Genomic DNA, 17,852 nt, shown 5'->3' on the forward strand with positions numbered 1-17,852 from the left:
GTGTGTGTGGGGCCCAATTTTTGGAAAAAAGGGAGACTCCGCTTGGAGTAACCCTTGCTTGCTGTGTTTTTAAAAGAAGCCAAGATGAACAGAGCTGGGATCAGGAAAGACTTTGCTACCTACCCCGATGTCATCCTGGGGACGGATAAGAATGGCGTATTTTTGAATGTGCTTGATGCAAATCTAGCTGTGAATTGTACAACTGGGGCACAACTGCTGCCACTGAAGGGGTGGGTGTGTGTGTGGCCCAATTTTTGGAAAAAAGGGAGACTCCGCTTGGAGTAACCCTTGCTTGCTGTGTTTTTAAAAGAAGCCAAGATGAACAGAGCTGGGATCAGAAAAGACTTTGCTACCTACCCCGGTGTCATCCTGGGGACGGATAAGAATGGCGTATTTTTGAATGTGCTTGATGCAAATCTAGCTGTGAATTGTACAACTGGAGCACAACTGCTGCCACTGAAGGGGTGGGTGTGTGTGGGGCCCAATTTTTGGAAAAAAGGGAGACTCCGCTTGGAGTAACCCTTGCTTGCTGTGTTTTTAAAAGAAGCCAAGATGAACAGAGCTGGGATCAGGAAAGACTTTGCTACCTACCCCGGTGTCATCCTGGGGACGGATAAGAATGGCGTATTTTTGAATGTGCTTGATGCAAATCTAGCTGTGAATTGTACAACTGGGGCACAACTGCTGCCACTGAAGGGGTGGGTGTGTGTGGGGCCCAATTTTTGGAAAAAAGGGAGACTCCGCTTGGAGTAACCCTTTCTTGCTGTGTTTTTAAAAGAAGCCAAGATGAACAGAGCTGGGATCAGGAAAGACTTTGCTACCTACCCCGGTGTCATCCTGGGGACGGATAAGAATGGCGCATTTTTGAATGTGCTTGATGCAAATCTAGCTGTGAATTGTACAACTGGGGCACAACTGCTGCCACTGACGGGGTGGGTGTGTGTGTGGCCCAATTTTTGGAAAAAAGGGAGACTCCGCTTGGAGTATCCCTTGCTTGCTGTGTTTTTAAAAGAAGCCAAGATGAACAGAGCTGGGATCAGGAAAGACTTTGCTACCTACCCCGGTGTCATCCTGGGGACGGATAAGAATGGCGTATTTTTGAATATGCTTGATGCAAATCTAGCTGTGAATTGTACAACTGGGGCACAACTGCTGCCACTGAAGGGGTGGGTGTGTGTGGGGCCCAATTTTTGGAAAAAAGGGAGACTCCGCTTGGAGAAACCCTTGCTTGATGTGTTTTTAAAAGAAGCCAAGATGAACAGAGCTGGGATCAGGAAAGACTTTGCTACCTACCCCGGTGTCATCCTGGGGACGGATAAGAATGGCGTATTTTTGAATATGCTTGATGCAAATCTAGCTGTGAAGTGTACAACTGGGGCACAACTGCTGCCACTGAATGGGTGGGTGTGTGGGGCCCAATTTTTGGAAAAAAGGGAGACTCCGCTTGGAGTAACCCTTGCTTGCTGTGTTTTTAAAAGAAGCCAAGATGAACAGAGCTGGGATCAGGAAAGACTTTGCTACCTACCCTGGTGTCATCCTGGGGACGGTTAATTAGGCCGTATTTTTGAATGTGCTTGATGCAAATCAAAATATCATGTTTGCAACTAGGGCACAAGTGCTGCCACTGATGGGGTGTCTGTGTGGCCCACTTTTTGGAAAAAAGGGAGACTCTGCTTGGAGTAACCCTTGCTTGCTGTGTTTTTAAAAGAAGCCAAGATGAACAGAGCTGAGATCAGGAAAGACTTTGCTACCTACCCCGGTGTCATCCTGGGGACGGATAAGAATGGCGTATTTTTGAATGTGCTTGATGCAAATCTAGCTGTGAATTGTACAACTGGGGCACAACAACTGCCACTGAAGGGGTGGGTGTGTGTGGGGCCCAATTTTTGGAAAAAAGGGAGACTCCGCTTGGAGTAACCCTTGCTTGCTGTGTTTTTAAAAGAAGCCAAGATGAACAGAGCTGGGATCAGGAAAGACTTTGCTACCTACCCCGGTGTCATCCTGGGGACGGATAAGAATGGCGTATTTTTGAATGTGCTTGATGCAAATCTAGCTGTGAATTGTACAACTGGGGCACAACTGCTGCCACTGAAGGGGTGGGTGTGTGTGGGGCCCAATTTTTGGAAAAAAGGGAGACTCCGCTTGGAGTAACCCTTGCTTGCTGTGTTTTTAAAAGAAGCCAAGATGAACAGAGCTGGGATCAGGAAAGACTTTGCTACCTACCCCGGTGTCATCCTGGGGACGGATAAGAATGGCGTATTTTTGAATGTGCTTGATGCAAATCTAGCTGTGAATTGTACAACTGGGGCACAACTGCTGCCACTGAAGGGGTGGGTGTGTGTGGGGCCCAATTTTTGGAAAAAAAGGGAGACTCCGCTTGGAGTAACCCTTGCTTGCTGTGTTTTTAAAAGAAGCCAAGATGAACAGAGCTGGGATCAGGAAAGACTTTGCTACCTACCCTGGTGTCATCCTGGGGACGGTTAATTAGGCCGTATTTTTGAATGTGCTTGATGCAAATCTAGCTGTGAATTGTACAACTGGGGCACAACTGCTGCCACTGAAGGGGTGGGTGTGTGTGGGGCCCAATTTTTGGAAAAAAGGGAGACTCCGCTTGGAGTAACCCTTGCTTGCTGTGTTTTTAAAAGAAGCCAAGATGAACAGAGCTGGGATCAGGAAAGACTTTGCTACCTACCCCGGTGTCATCCTGGGGACGGATAAGAATGGCGTATTTTTGAATGTGCTTGATGCAAATCTAGCTGTGAATTGTACAACTGGGGCACAACTGCTGCCACTGAAGGGGTGGGTGTGTGTGGGGCCCAATTTTTGGAAAAAAAGGGATACTACGCTTGGAGTCACCTTGCGGTGTTTTACATGATTTTAGAAGGGCGTGCCATGCCTATATCTGTGTGTCCTCCTCTTTTTCCTTGTCCAGCTGTTTTGTTTTCGCATGAGTATATGTCCTTGTCACTTTCCCATGTGTTTGTGTTGTGTTGTGAGTTGTTTGTCACCTTTTGGACACCTTTGAGGGTGTTTTCTAGGTGTTTTTATGTGTTTGTGATTGCCTGCCATTGTTTCCTATGCAGTTCGAGTTCGGTTCGTCGAACGTTCGATGAGTTGAACTCGAACGGGACCTCCGTTCGGCAAACCGACCTCGAGCCGAACCGGGACCGATTCGCTCATCTCTACTCACGACACGTACAAGCCGGGGAGCGGACTACCCGTGGGAATCCATAGGGGTCAAACACTTACACACTGGTGCAGGGAAAGACAGCCGCCACCAACCCTTCCGGGGAGAGTGAAGAAGCCGCAGCCGACTGTGGGCCCCATCCATCCAGCCGTTTGGTTTACCAGAGACTCTGTCATTGACTGTCTGAGTGAGTACACCAGTGCCATTCGGCACAGCGCTGAACCGTAACGCTGACCCCGCATCCGCGCTGCCTCCCTGCATCGGCACCTGCACCTATCCCCTACCCACCGACATCTACTCTCCAAACCGGGGCCCTGGGACCAACAGCCCCTACCCACGGAGGGGCCAACACTTTTGCTGCTCCCCGCCATCGCTCCCGGGAACCCCCGTCACCAGCAGCGGTGGTGCCCACCATCACCACAACCCCGTTGGTGGCGTCACAACCGAAATCCCACCACCAAACCTTCCCTTTTCACTCGTGGGCGAGGAGGCGCTGCTCGAGTCCCCGGGTCCAGCCCCGTGCTCGAGCCACCGAGGAGCAGAAGCACCGGACCTGAGCGCCGGAGATCCCCCAGGCGAGCGGCGTTCCCCAAAAAACCCTCTCCACCCGCGACACGTACACCATCTCTCTCTCCTCCAGAGAGATTTACCTGTTGCTGCTGCAGGATGGCTCGGATCTCACATTGCAGGACTCTGTCGTCCTGCTCCTGCAGTCTCAGACAGCTGTTGAAACAAAACAGTACTTCCCCCATACAATTTTCAATGACATTTGTGCCTAAAATGATCTTCGGGTTACGATCACTAGGGTCATTTTGGAATACTATGAGGCCTTTCCTCAGCAATTCGACCTGGCCCATCTTAATAGTCACCTCCTTGAACCCAATTTAAGTCACTGGTAACCCGTTGACAGCATAGATTTTCAGGCTGACGTCCGGTGGGATCAAGTCATCATCAAGCCAGAATTTCTTATACAGTATATAAGGAATAGTCGTTACCTGGGAGCCGGTATCAAGAAGTGCAGAGGTCGGGATCCCATCCAAGGTGATGGAAACGATGGGCCGTCCCCCTACATACCGCTCTCTCCAGTCTGCTGGGCCTTGTCAATTTATTCCTGGGTATTGGCCCTTGGCCCCAGGGGTTGCCCATTTAAAGGACAGCTTCTTGCAAAATGGCCGGTCTTGTTGCACTTGAAACAGACAGTTGGGCCATACCGGTCACTGCTCCTTCCTCTGTACGCTGAAGTTCGCTTTCTCATCCAGGGGACGTTTTCAGGGCATTCAGCCAGTTGGATCTCCCTTCATGAAGTAGTCTTTGACTTGAGCTGCATGGCCTCTAGGATCCGGGTGGTGACGTCTTTACCTAATTGTTGCACTTGGGTAGACAAATCACTTGTTTGGTTCCGGGCGTTATTTCAGGAATGGATTCCGGTGATGCCAGGGCAGGGGGCTTCACGTGCATCGGAGACGTCCCGGCTTGTCAAGTCGGGAGCGGAGAGTCGGGGGCCTCTGGGGGCTGCAGGGCCTTGATTGCCCGTTCCTTCAGGATAGCAAAGTCCAAAGCAGGATGTTCTAGGGCCCACAGCTGAAGCTGCTTTCGGTCCTCCACTGACCCCAGGCCTTGCAGGAACTGCTCCACGAGCATCTTGTTTCCTTCCGGCTCTCCGATATCATTAGTCAGCCACAGGGTTCGCAGTGCTGCTTGCAGCTTTAAGGTGTAAATTCTGATGCTGTCCTGGGGCCGTTGCTTGCAGCTGTAAAATCTCATTCTCAGTTCCGCTTCAGTGCAGGTCTCAAACGCAGCTCCCAGTCTTCTGAAAATGGCGGCTACGGATGTCCGATCCGCTTCAGTCCATGTCTCCACTTCCAGTTCGGCAGCGCCAGCCTGAACAGCTGCCCGAACAAGGGATACATGTCAAGGATGTTGCAGATTTTCCTCTTGAATCCCTGTAGCGCGTCTGGTCGGCCAACATACTATGGAAGCCAGGCCGTGCCCGGTACATAGGGCAAGGTTATCGGCATTATTGGAACAACCGCTTCGGGTCCCGGTGCCGCTGCTCCTATGACTGGAGCGGCGTCCGCCGTACCAGGCGTTACATCCGACGCCGACATCTTCGCGCACCCCCTCGGTTATCACTCAGCACTTTTCGCGCACTGTGGCCCTCTGGGAACTTCCAGTTCCGGTCTCACATGCAAGACGAAGGGTGGGGCTTAGACTTCGCACGCTTTCTTAGGGAAGACAGCGTTTTGGCGCGAAAAGATGGCGGAAAATGGCGGAATCAGCGGGAAAAGGAATTGTGACTAGCGGTTTTTGGCTTCAAGGCGCACGTCACCAAGGTAAGTGTGTCCTGCTCGTATCCTGTTCGTGACGCCAGAAGTTTCGAGGTGTACCACCCCAGTGCCAGCAGCCGGGCTGCTGCTTGGATCCGGATCCGTGGTGGCTCGAGGGATCTCTGGACCCGGAAGGGGACGCGCGGACACTCGAAATGAAAGGGGAGTATTTACAAGGGATTTTGTTGTTAGAGTTTGAGACGCCACCCACGGTGTGTGGTAAGGTGTAATACCATTGCTGCTGTGGAGAGCGCCCGGTGGCGATGGTATGGCAGCTAGATGTTTAACCCCTCCGTGGTTAGGGGGAGAGCGCCCCAGGGCTTGGTGGTGGTGTGAGGGGAGCACCGTTGGGGAGGAATGGGTCACTATGTACTCACTCAGTCCAATTACACTGACACTGACAATTTGTAAACCATAATTCTTAGCACCGCTGTAGCAGGGAGGGTGCACGTTGGGATCCCGTGCCCGATAGTATTGATTGTTAGCCTGTGACCTTTTCCTTGGCACTTTTTTACTGGTTGGCCCTGTAGTGTAAAACTAGTCGGGTCCCTCTCACCCATATGGCTAACAGAGTGAGCTTGCTCTCAGGGTTCACGCTTGGGATTTTCTGGACTGTGTATTGGGAAAGTCCTATCCCCCTCGTTGCGCTAGGACCCCGATTTTGGAGCGGGTGGAGAACAAATCATGAAGTCTTCGCCTTCGTTGGGTAAATTACCAGGATGCAGGAAGCTACTTCTCGGCCTAGGGGCCACGTACCCTGCCTTGCCCTGGCCCCTGCTCGGAGATGGTTCAAGGCAGCCGGCTGCCCTGCTTGGCAGTTCCGTGCCCCTTGACACGATCCCCTGCGACCAGGGTTCCAGCTCCTACCATGCCCACACCAACGTCTGCCACCTAGTAACTGAGGAGCCCAGCTCCTAACCTCCTCCAACTACTTGTGACCTCTCCTCTTGAGAGTCACCACTCGACTGACTTGCTCCTGACACTCCTGACCCTCCCTTACCAACCCACCAAGTGGGCGGCCCTATTCCCTTCAGGCTACCCATTGGTGTGTCTGGTGGGTGTGGGGCAGAGTGTTTCTAGGATTTTTGATTGGCTTGTTCTCAGCAACACCAAAGGCCAGGGACCCGTAACCAAGGAGGAGATGGACACCATGCAGAAGGGCAGATTGCACAATGTCCTGTGATGACCTCATAGTGTTCTGTGACACCCTGGCCTATCTCATAGAATGCACTGCACTGTCCCTATACCTGGTTCTATGATTTACACAGCCGCTAGCAGCTAATGCTAAATATCTTCAGTCTTTAGAAGGACTAGTACTAGTTAGGTGGAGAAACGCTGTCCCGCAAACAGTACAGTCCAGCTAAACCGGCAGCTCAGGAATGAATGCGTGTTCACAAAATGGCGGCAGCTTTATATAGCCCCTATGACGCTGTGCGACCAAGCCAATCACAGTAACACCATAACAAAAATGGCTGCGGCGTTACTGTGAGGGCAAGCAACGTCAGATGTGTTCATTGGCTAGAAAAAAGGCGCCAGGAAGTCCAGAAATGAAAATTAACACTAGAAATCCCAGAGAGGGGTCATTTAACATTTCTGCCTTTGGAACTCAGAGACTGGTCGAATGACCTGAAGGATTTTAGCTAACATCCTATAATCACCGTCTTTTGTTCTGTAATTAAGGCCATTACTGTCGCACCACAGGAGGTTGTTGTTTTCCATTGAGTTTACCAATTAGTTTTTAGTTAGTTCTATTCAGTTTATTGTATGTCATTTGACCCTCTTTCGGGACTTCAGGGGGAGCTCGAAATTTCTGGGACTTCTAGTGTTAAAGTATCTGAGCGAATACCATATTAGCCGGCGGATACCGAATACCTCGAATACCCCATTATCCGCCGGATTCCGAATAGTGGCAAATACATTCGCTCATCCCTAATCATAACCTTATAAAGTGACATTGGTCAGAATTTTAAATTTGGCCTGGTCAGGAAGGTGAAAATAGGCATGGAAGTGAGTGGGGTTAAAATGAAAGAAAACATATTTGATATTACCACAATCATGAAAGTGCATTCTTTTAAAAAATACATTTATGTAGCTCAAAAATAAAACTTATAACGAAAAAAAATTGAAACATCAAAATTGCAGTTTTTCTGTTGCCACACTGCCCCTTACAAATTGTAGTAAAAAGTTTGTCTAATCTAACCCATATTGATGCCAATAAAAATTTAAACACTGCAAAGTATATCAAGCCCTTAAATGGCTAAATCATTAGAAAAATTAAAAATGTAATAGGTCTCAGAAATTAGCGTCAGATCATTATTTTTTCCAAATTTCAAAATTTTTTGTGTTCAGCAATTAAAAAAATACACTGATTTGATATTGCTGTAATTGGACTGATTTGCAGAATCATGGGGCTACGTCATTTACCAAACTGCACAGCTAACACCTTAAAAACAAAACAGTGGTAGGATTGTGTTTTTTTACCATTTCACTGTACTTTGAATTTTTTTCTATTTTCCAATGGAATATAGTATAATAAAATAAATGCTGTTAATTAAAAGTACAACCTGACTGGAAAAATGAGTGTAATGGCTCTTGGAAAAAGAGATGGAGAAAATAAAATCACAAAAATTAAAATTTGCCTTAATGGGAAGAGGTTTAATTGATAATTTTTCTCTTTCAGATATTGAGTGTACCATTCCAGCGACTTTGAATCTTGTACTCAGTTCTCATCTGTCATCTTATAGAACTAATGAAAGAGTTTTCTTTTCATGCATTGATGGCTTCAAAAGCTTTGGATCTATAACGAGCACTTGTACAGAACAAGGATGGAATCCAACATTACCCACTTGTCAAAGTAAGTTTAGAACGTTGGTGAAACATGGAGTTATTTTATAAAGATTACTCCTATAACCACTTAAATGAACTATACAAGGTTTTCTTGTGACTCTTCTTTACCAGCTCAAGAGGAGAGTCACTCACATGAGCACTGTGGGTCTATAGGACTCATTACAATCATGCAAAGGTCAGAAACAGTATTCCATGTTCATATTTTCATCAGAAAGGGTTATCCATCTATTACAGAGTGAAATTTGTGTTAGTTATCTGTCTCGCTTACAATTAGGGATGAGCGAGCAGTAAAATGCTCAGGTGCTCGATGCTCGGATTGAGAATATTGAAATGCTCAGGTGCTCAATCTGAGCACCAAGCCCAAAGCTAACCTATGGGAAACTCAAGAATTTTTCTGGCGGTGTGCCGCCCCCCGCATCAGCAGCCTGCCGCTGCTGCTCGGATCCGGATCCGCAGTGGCTCGAGGGGTCTCCGGACCCTGGGGTTGGGGTTGCGCGGCCACTCGGAATAAAGGGGGGATATCTACAGTGGATTGTGTGGACAGTTCATGACGCCACCCGTGGTGCATGGTAAGATGGAGTACTACCGCTGCAATGGGGAGTACCCGGTGGCGATGGTGTGGACATCCAGATGTTTAACCCCTCCATGGGTAGGAGGATGCCCCGGGACTCGGTGTAGGTGACAGGGAGGTGCCGTTGGGATGATCAGGGTTCACTTAAGTACTCACTCAGTCCAATAACGCTGACACCGACAACCGTGGTAAACCAAAGTTCTTGATATCGCTGCAGCAGGGAGGGAGCATGCCTGGATCCCGTGCCCGTTAGTGTTGCTTGTTAGCCTGTGGCCTTTTCCATGGCACCTTACTTCTAACTGGTCCCTTTAGCATAGAACAATTGGGTTCCGCTCACCAGTGTGGCTAAGTGGATGAGCTTGCTCTCAGGGTTCACGCTTGGGATTTTCTGGACTATGTATTGGGAAAGTCCTATCCCACTCGTTGCACTAATACCCCGATTTTGTAGCAGGTGGAGAACGGATCTTGAAGGCTCCGTCCTCATCGGGTAAATTGCCAGGACACCTGAAGCTCCTTCCTGACCTAGGGTCCATGTACCCCGTTGTGCCCTGGCTCCTGCTCGGTGATGGCACAAGGCAGCTGGCTGTCCTACTCGACAGTCCGTGCCTCTTGTCAAGATCCCCTGCGACCGGGGTCCAGCTCCTACCAGGCCCAGACCAACATCTGCCACCTAGTAGTCTCAAGGAGCCCAGCTCCTGACTTCCTCTTCACTCTCACCTCCAACACTACACTGTTCTGCTCCTAACACTCCTGACCTCCCCTTAACCAACTCCCCAAGTGGGCGACTCTATTCCCTTCAGGTCAGCCACTGGTGTGTCTGGTGGGTGTGGTGCAGAGTGTTCCTTGGATTTTGATTAGCTTGCTCTTGGCAACACCAAAGGTCAGGGACCCGTAACCAAGGAGATGGATATTGTAAAGAAGGGCAGATTGCACAATACCCTGTGATGACCTGATAGGCCAGGGCGTCACATTCCCCCTTGGTTGAACGTAGTTTTAGACAACTCTGGTGGGCACAGGAGGTGCAACTATGTACAATACACAAGTTCGTGTTGGTCACGCCAGTTCTGTGACTGTGGTCCATGTTTACTGTGTATAAAAACTTAACAAGTCCATGTACCAGGTGTAGACATTTTAGCAATCTTCTAGCAAATCTGGTAATTTTCATTCTGTTCATTAAAACCGGTTAATTATGCACTTATCTACTAATTATTTCTATATGAAAAACAATAAACTGTGGAAAACAACAAACGAAAGCACCGATACCTAATAATTCTATGGCATCGTAAAACCATTGGTATTATTAGCATTTTTCAACACTCTTCTCTGTACGACTCACTGGGAGGCTGGTAGTCAACTGCGGCAGCTGGCACAACTTGCTCATTCACCATAGCGAGCCGTTTCACATCTAGGGCGTACCAGCCCCGCTCGCTCCAGTGCCACATGTAAGTGACCACCTCCCCTGGCTCCAGATTACGGCTCGGGTGATCCCTCGGGAGATGCTGCTCGATATCTCTTCAAGCTACAAACACCTCGTCAGGGAGACTTGCTTCCCAGAGGAAACCCCACCCCTTCTCAGGGTTGAAGCGCCGCATGAGGCCCCTTCGTTGCTGCCCTCGAACACGAAAGGTGGCTTTCCTCACATTTTCTTTCTCCCTCTGCGTACCTGCAACGATTTTCCGCTGCCGTTGGTCTGGAGTTGTCTTCGCTGGTGTCAGCTTTCGCTGGGGGTGTCGTTCCCAGTAGGGGGCGTTAGCGTCCAGCTTCAGCTTCCTAGCTGGCTCTGGTTTCACGTGGACTCTTGCGGCCCCAACAGCCGTCGGAATGCCGCGCGGCAGTGGAACTGGGAGATCTTCAGGTTCCACTTCTGCCTTGGCAGATTGAAGAACCGACTGCTCCGCAGCCAGTGTCGAAGGGTCTGTGTGCTCTGCTTCTGAGGACGGGCCCGGTGATGTGGCCGGGTCTGGTCTGGCCGGGGTCCGGGTGACCGCTGTCATGACTAGAGATGAGCGAACCGGTCGCGGTTCGGCTCGAGGTCGGTTCGCCGAACGGAGCTCCCGTTCGAGTTCGGTTCGTCGAACGTTCGACGAACCGAACTCGAACTGCATAGGAAACAATGGCAGGCAATCACAAACACATAAAAACACCTAGAAAACACCCTCAAAGGTGTCCAAAAGGTGACAAACAACTCACAACACAAACACATGGGAAAGTGACAAGGACAAATTCTCATGTGAAAACAAAACAGCGTTACGAGGAAAAAGAGGACGAGACAGATATAGGCATGGCATGCACTTCTAAAATCATGTAAAACACCGCAAGGTGACTCCAAGCGGAGTCTCCCTTTTTTTCAAAAAATTGGGCCACACAGACACCCCTTCAGTGGCAGCACTTGTGCCCCAGTTGTACACTTCACAACTAGATTTGCATCAAGCATATTCAAAAATACGCCATACTTAACCGTCCCCAGGATGACTCCGGGGTAGGTAGCAAAGTCTTTCCTGATCCCAGCTCTGTTCATCTTGGATCATTTTTAAAAACAATGTAAGTAAGGGTTACTCCAAGCGGAGTCTCCCTTTTTTCCAAAAATTGTGCCCCACACACCCACCCATTCAGTGGCAGCACTCGTGCCCTAGTTGTACACTTCACAGCTAGATTTGCATCAAGCACATTCAAAAATACGCCATACTTAACCGTCCCCAGGATGACACCGGGGTAGGTAGCAAAGTCTTTCCTTATCCCAGCTCTGTTCATCTTGGATCATTTTTAAAAAACACAGCAAGCAAGGGTTACTCCAAGCGGAGTCTCCCTTTTTTCAAAAAATTGGGCCACACAGACACCTTATCAGTGGCAGCACTTGTGCCCTAGTTGCAAACAGGATGTTTTGATTTGCATCAAGCACATTCAAAAATACGCTATTCTTAACCGTCCCCAGGATGACACCGGGGTAGGTAGCAAAGTCTTTCCTTATCCCAGCTCTGTTCATCTTGGATCATTTTTAAAAAACACAGCAAGCAAGGGTTACTCCAAGCGGAGTCTCCCTCTTTTTCCAAATATTGTGCCCCACACACACCCACCCATTCAGTGTCAGCACTCGTTTCCTAGTTGTACACTTCACAGCTAGATTTGCATCAAGCACATTCAAAAATACGCCATACTTAACCGTCCCCAGGATGACACCGGGGTAGGTAGCAAAGTCTTTCCTTATCCCAGCTCTGTTCATCTTGCATCATTTTTAAAAAACACAGCAAGCAAGGGTTACTCCAAGCGGAGTCTCCCTTTTTTCAAAAAATTGGGCCACACAGACACCTTATCAGTGGCAGCACTTGTGCCCTAGTTGCAAACAGGATGTTTTGATTTGCATCAAGCACATTCAAAAATACACTATTCTTAACCGTCCCCAGGATGACACCGGGGTAGGTAGCAAAGTCTTTCCTTATCCCAGCTCTGTTCATCTTGGATCATTTTTAAAAAAACACAGCAAGCAAGGGTTACTCCAAGCGGAGTCTCCCTTTATTCAAAAAATTGGGCCACACAGACACCTTATCAGTGGCAGCACTTGTGCCCTAGTTGCAAACAGGATGTTTTGATTTGCATCAAGCACATTCCAAATCCACAAGCATTTACTCTCCCCAGGATGACACAGGGGTAGTAAATTCCTGGTGGATCCATGACTTGTTCATTTTGATGAACGTTAGTCTGTCCACATTGTCACTTGACAGATGCGTGCGCTTATCTGTCAGCACACACCCAGCAGCACTGAAGACACGTTCAGAGACAACGCTGGCAGCTGGACACGACAAAATCTCCACGGCGTAACTGGAGAGCTCTGGCCATTTTTCTAGATTTGAAGCCCAAAAGGAGAAAGGCTCCATTTGCAAAGTCATGGCATCGATGTTCATTTGGAGATACTCCTGTATCATCCTCTCCAGCCGTTGACTATGTGTCAGACTTGTTGTCTCTGGTGGCCTTGCAAAGGAGGGTCTAAAAAAAATTATGAAAAGATTCCATAAAATTGCTGTTACCAGCACCAGATACAGTCCTACTGGTACGGGTAGACTGTTGAAGATGACGAGACCGTCCCATGTTTGTCAAGTTACAACTGGGAGAATCACTCCCTGCACCTGCACGGTTGTTTGGTGGAAAAGCCGAGCTAAGATCGAGTAACAGCTTCTGCTGATACTCCTGCATACGTGCGTCCCTTTCTATGGCTGGAATTATGTCACAAAATTTGGACTTGTACCGGGGATCTAATAGTGTGGCAAGCCAGTAGTCATCATCACTTCTAATTTTGACAATACGAGGGTCATGTTGGAGGTAGTGCAACAAGAAGGCACTCATGTGTCTTGCGCAGCCATGCGGACCAAGTCCACGCTGTGTTTGTGGCATAGAGGTTCTAACCGTTCTTTCTTCCTCTGACATCTCCCCCCAACCTCTTTCAACTGAAATTTGACCAAGGTCTCCCTCATCTGATGAGTCTTCCATGTCCATGGACAGTTCGTCCTCCATTTCTTCATGTTCTCCTGCACCTTCCTCAACATCTCGCCTGCTACCATGCGCCCTTGTTGATCCCTGTCCCCCATGGTCCCATGCCTGGCACCTTGGTGATGATGAATGTCTGGACCTTGGTGATGTTGTTGTGTCTTGCGCATATGAATCCTTCTGTAGTTCATCCCCTTCCTGTTGTCCCACCCCCTGACTCCGAATAGTCTTTAGCGTGTGCTCCAGCATGTAAATGACTGGAATTGTCATGCTGATAATGGCATTGTCAGCGGTAAACATATTCGTCGCCATGTCGAAACTGTGCAGAAGGGTGCATAGGTCCTTGATCTGAGACCACTCCATCAGGGTGATCTGCCCAACCTCTGTATCTCGTTGGCCCAGGCTATACATCATGACGTATTGCACCAGGGCTCAGCGGTGCTGCCACAGTCGCTGTAACATGTGGAGAGTCGAATTCCAGCGTGTCGCCACATCGCATTTCAGGCGATGAACCAGCAGGCCGAAAGACTTCTGGAGAGATGCAAGTCGCTCAGCTGCGGCGGTTGAACGGCGGAAGTGAGCAGACAGTTTTCGTGCCCTGGTCAAAAGGCCATCTAGGCCGGGATAGTGTGTTAAGAATTGCTGGACGACAAGGTTCAACACGTGAGCCATACAAGGCACGTGTGTCACCTTGCCCAGGCGAAGGGCCGCACCCAGGTTTGCAGCATTGTCGCACACGGCCTTACCAGGCTGCAGGTTGAGTGGAGACAACCATTTATTAAACTCTGACCGCAGAGCTGACCACAACTCCTCAGCTGTGTGACTCCTATTCCCAAGACATGTCAAGCTAAAGACCGCCTGATGCCGTTGCGCTCTGCTGCCAGCATAGTAATGAGGGGTGCGTGATTCCTTCTGCGCAGTGAGAACGCTGGTGGCCTGACCAGGCAGGCTTGGGGCGGAGGTGGAGGACCCAGATGAGGTGGAGGAGGCAGAAGCAGTGGCGGAACTTGGACAGACAGAGGATTGACACACAAGTCGTGGGGACGGCAAGACTTTTGCAGCAGACCCTTCACCATCTATCACCATAGTTACCCAGTGCCCAGTCAGCGACATGTAACGTCCCTGTCCATGCTTACTGGTCCAAGTATCGGTGGTGAAATGCACCCGTTCACACACAGAGTTTCTCAAGGAAGCGGTGATGTTGTGTGCGACATGCTGGTGTAGCGCGGGCACACCTTTCTTAGAGAAGTAGTGGCGACTAGGCATCTGGTACTGGGGCACAGCGACAGACATAAAGTCTCTAAAATCCTGTGTGTCCACTAGGCGGAAAGGCAGCATTTCGGTTAGCAAGAGCTTACAGAGGGATAGAGTCAACCTCTTAGCTTTGTCATGGGTCGCAGGAAATGGCCTTTTATTTGACCACATCTGAGGGACAGAGATCTGGCTGCTGTGTGTAGATGGTGTTGAGTAGGGTGTCCCTGGAAAAATGCAGGTTTTTGAGGAAAGTGCACGCGGAGACATGATGTTGCCTTCATCCAACGTTGGTGCTATCGATGTCTGAGAGAGCTGTACACACTCACTTGTTTCCCCTTCCAAACCAACTGACGACCTACCAAGCAAATTGCCTGTTGCGGTTACAGTGGTGGAAGTTGTGCGTGGAAAACCAGGTGTGACAGCTGTCCCCACAGTCCTAGAAGATGAAGAGCACGCGGATGCACTGGAAGGGGCAGGCCGTGGATGGTTCGCTCCGCTAGGCCGCATTGCAGCACGGTGAGCTTCCCACCGGGACCTATGATATTTATTCATGTGACGATTCATGGAAGAAGTTGTCAAACTGCTGAGGTTTTGACCTCTACTAACAGAATCACGACAAATTTTACACATCACATAATTTGGGCGATCTTTTTCTATGTCAAAAAAGGACCAGGCTAGGCAAGGCTTAGAGGGCATGCGACCTGCTGAGCACCCCCGACTAGTGCTCAGAGGCAGAGTGGTGGCTGAGGATGCAGTTGTAGACGTGCTACCAGTGCTCCGACTCTGTCCAGGAAGGCGCAAGGAAACTTCGTCGTCGGTTGCATCCTCCTCCACCGCCTCTGTTGACCTCCTCGAGTGCCTGACTGGGGGTTGACAGTAGGTGGGCTCTAGAACTTCATCATCAATTGTTGTGTTTGCACTCCCCTCCCCCTCAGACCGAGCCTCTTCTTGCCCTGACCGAATATTTAAATTGTCATCCCAATCGGGTATCTGCGTCTCATCTTCATCAGTATGTTCCTCATTGTCTATAACCACAGGTGTTACAGTTTGTGACAAAAGGTCAACATTATGCTCAGAAACTTGGTCCTCACGGCCTGAATCAGAGTCACAAAGGTTCTGGGCATCACTGCAGACCATTTACTGGTCTGTACTCACTGTAGCTTGGGAGCAGACCTCTGATTCCCAGGCTATAGTGTGACTGAACAGCTCTGCAGACTCAGCCATCTCAGTTCCACCATACTGTGCAGGGCTGATGGAGACTTCAGAGCCGGGAGAAAGCAAGTTTGATTGGGATGACAACTCAGAGGACTGGTGTTTTTTGGATGCGATTCTTGAAGTGGCTGAGAGGGCACTTGTTGGACCACTTGAGATCCATTCAAGCATTTTCCTTTTTTGGCCATCATCTACCTTTGTTCCTGTTGTTCGTGTCCGTAAAAAAGGGAGCACATCGGATTGTCCACGGTAAGTAGTAGACATCTTACTTTTGCTGGTAGATGGTCTATCTTCAGCAGATAATAATGGAGCTTTGCCACCTTTCCCACGGACAAACCCTTTTTTTCCTGTTCCAGCACGCCTCTTCCCCTTTCCACCAGCATCTGTCATTTTGCCATTCATGTTGATTGCAACAAGATTGTGCACTGAAAATGTGGTAGTAAAAATTGAGAGGTGGTGTAGATTGCAGCGGTGGTCTAGCTTTATTAACAGCAGAATAATAAAGAATAAATATCCCTGACAATGCAACTACGGCCCTTAAACTGGCAGCATAAATTGCTAGTATAATGGCTTAGTAACTATCAGTTTGAGTGTGCAATGCAGGCAGACGTGCTGCAAATATCTGTGCACTACTGGGACAAGACAGAAGTTCAATAGCCACGTTTAGGATGACACTAGGTACACTCAGTGTTTGCTAGCATAATGGCTTAGTTATAATGAGTTTGAGTGTGCAATGCAGGCAGACGTGCTGCAAATATCTTTGCACTACTGGGACTATACAGAAGTCCAACAGCCACGTTTAGGATGCCACTAAGTTCACTCAGTGTTTGCTAGTATAATGGCCTAGTAACAATGAGTTTGAGTGTGCAATGCAGGCAGACGTGCTGCAAATATCTTTGCACTAGTGGGACAATACAGAAGTCCAATAGCCACGTTTAGGATGACACTAGGTACACTCAGTGTTTGCTAGTATAATGGCTTAGTTATAATGAGTTTGAGTGTGCAATGCAGGCAGACGTGCTGCAAATTTCTTTGCACTAGTGGGACAATACAGAAGTCCAACAGCCACGTTTAGGATGCCACTAAGTTCACTCAGTGTTTGCTAGTATAATGGCCTAGTAGCAATCAGTTTGAGTGTGCAATGCAGGCAGACGTGCTGCAAATATCTTTGCACTAGTGGGACAATACAGAAGTCCAATAGCCACGTTTAGGATGACACTAGGTACACTCAGTGTTTGCTAGTATAATGGCTTAGTAACTATCAGTTTGAGTGTGCAATGCAGGCAGTCGTGCTGCAAATATCTGTGCACTAGTGGGACTATACAGAAGTCCAATAGCCACTTTTAAGATGCCACTAGGTTCACTCAGTGTTTGCTAGTATAATGGCTTAGTTATAATGAGTTGGAGTGTGCAATGCAGGCAGACGTGCTGCAAATATCTGTGCACTACTGGGACTATACAGAAGTCCAATAGCCACGTTTAGGATGCCACTAGGTTCACTCAGTGTTTGCTAGTATAATGGCTTAGTTATAATGAGTTGGAGTGTGCAATGCAGGCAGACGTGCTGCAAATATCTTTGCACTAGTGGGACAATACAGAAGTCCAATAGCCACGTTTAGGATGACACTAGGTACACTCAGTGTTTGCTAGTATAATGGCTTAGTAACTATCAGTTTGAGTGTGCAATGCAGGCAGACGTGCTGCAAATATCTGTGCACTACTGGGACTATACAGAAGTCCAACAGCCACGTTTAGGATGCCACTAGGTTCACTCAGTGTTTGCTAGTATAATGGCTTAGTTATAATGAGTTTGAGTGTGCAATGCAGGCACACGTGCTGCAAATATCTTTGCACTAGTGGGACAATACAGAAGTCCAATAGCCACGTTTAGGATGCCACTAGGTTCACTCAGTGTTTGCTAGTATAATGGCCTAGTAACAATGAGTTTGAGTGTGCAATGCAGGCAGACGTGCTG

The 17,852-nt window shown here is 48.7% G+C and overlaps 1 protein-coding gene across 1 annotated transcript in view; it reads left to right on the forward strand.

Moving 5' to 3' along the window:
- Positions 1-17,852, forward strand: part of LOC142250051 (complement factor H-related protein 4-like) — a 605,766-nt gene that overhangs the window by 309,291 nt on the left and 278,623 nt on the right. Inside the window, exon 6 of the mRNA XM_075322112.1 lies at positions 8,195-8,368. Coding sequence (XP_075178227.1) covers positions 8,195-8,368 — 174 coding nt within the window. The remainder of the gene's footprint in view (positions 1-8,194; positions 8,369-17,852) is intronic.

This window comes from Anomaloglossus baeobatrachus, chromosome 8 (genome assembly GCF_048569485.1).
Source record: "Anomaloglossus baeobatrachus isolate aAnoBae1 chromosome 8, aAnoBae1.hap1, whole genome shotgun sequence".
In the NCBI taxonomy this organism is placed as follows: Eukaryota; Metazoa; Chordata; class Amphibia; order Anura; family Aromobatidae; genus Anomaloglossus; species Anomaloglossus baeobatrachus.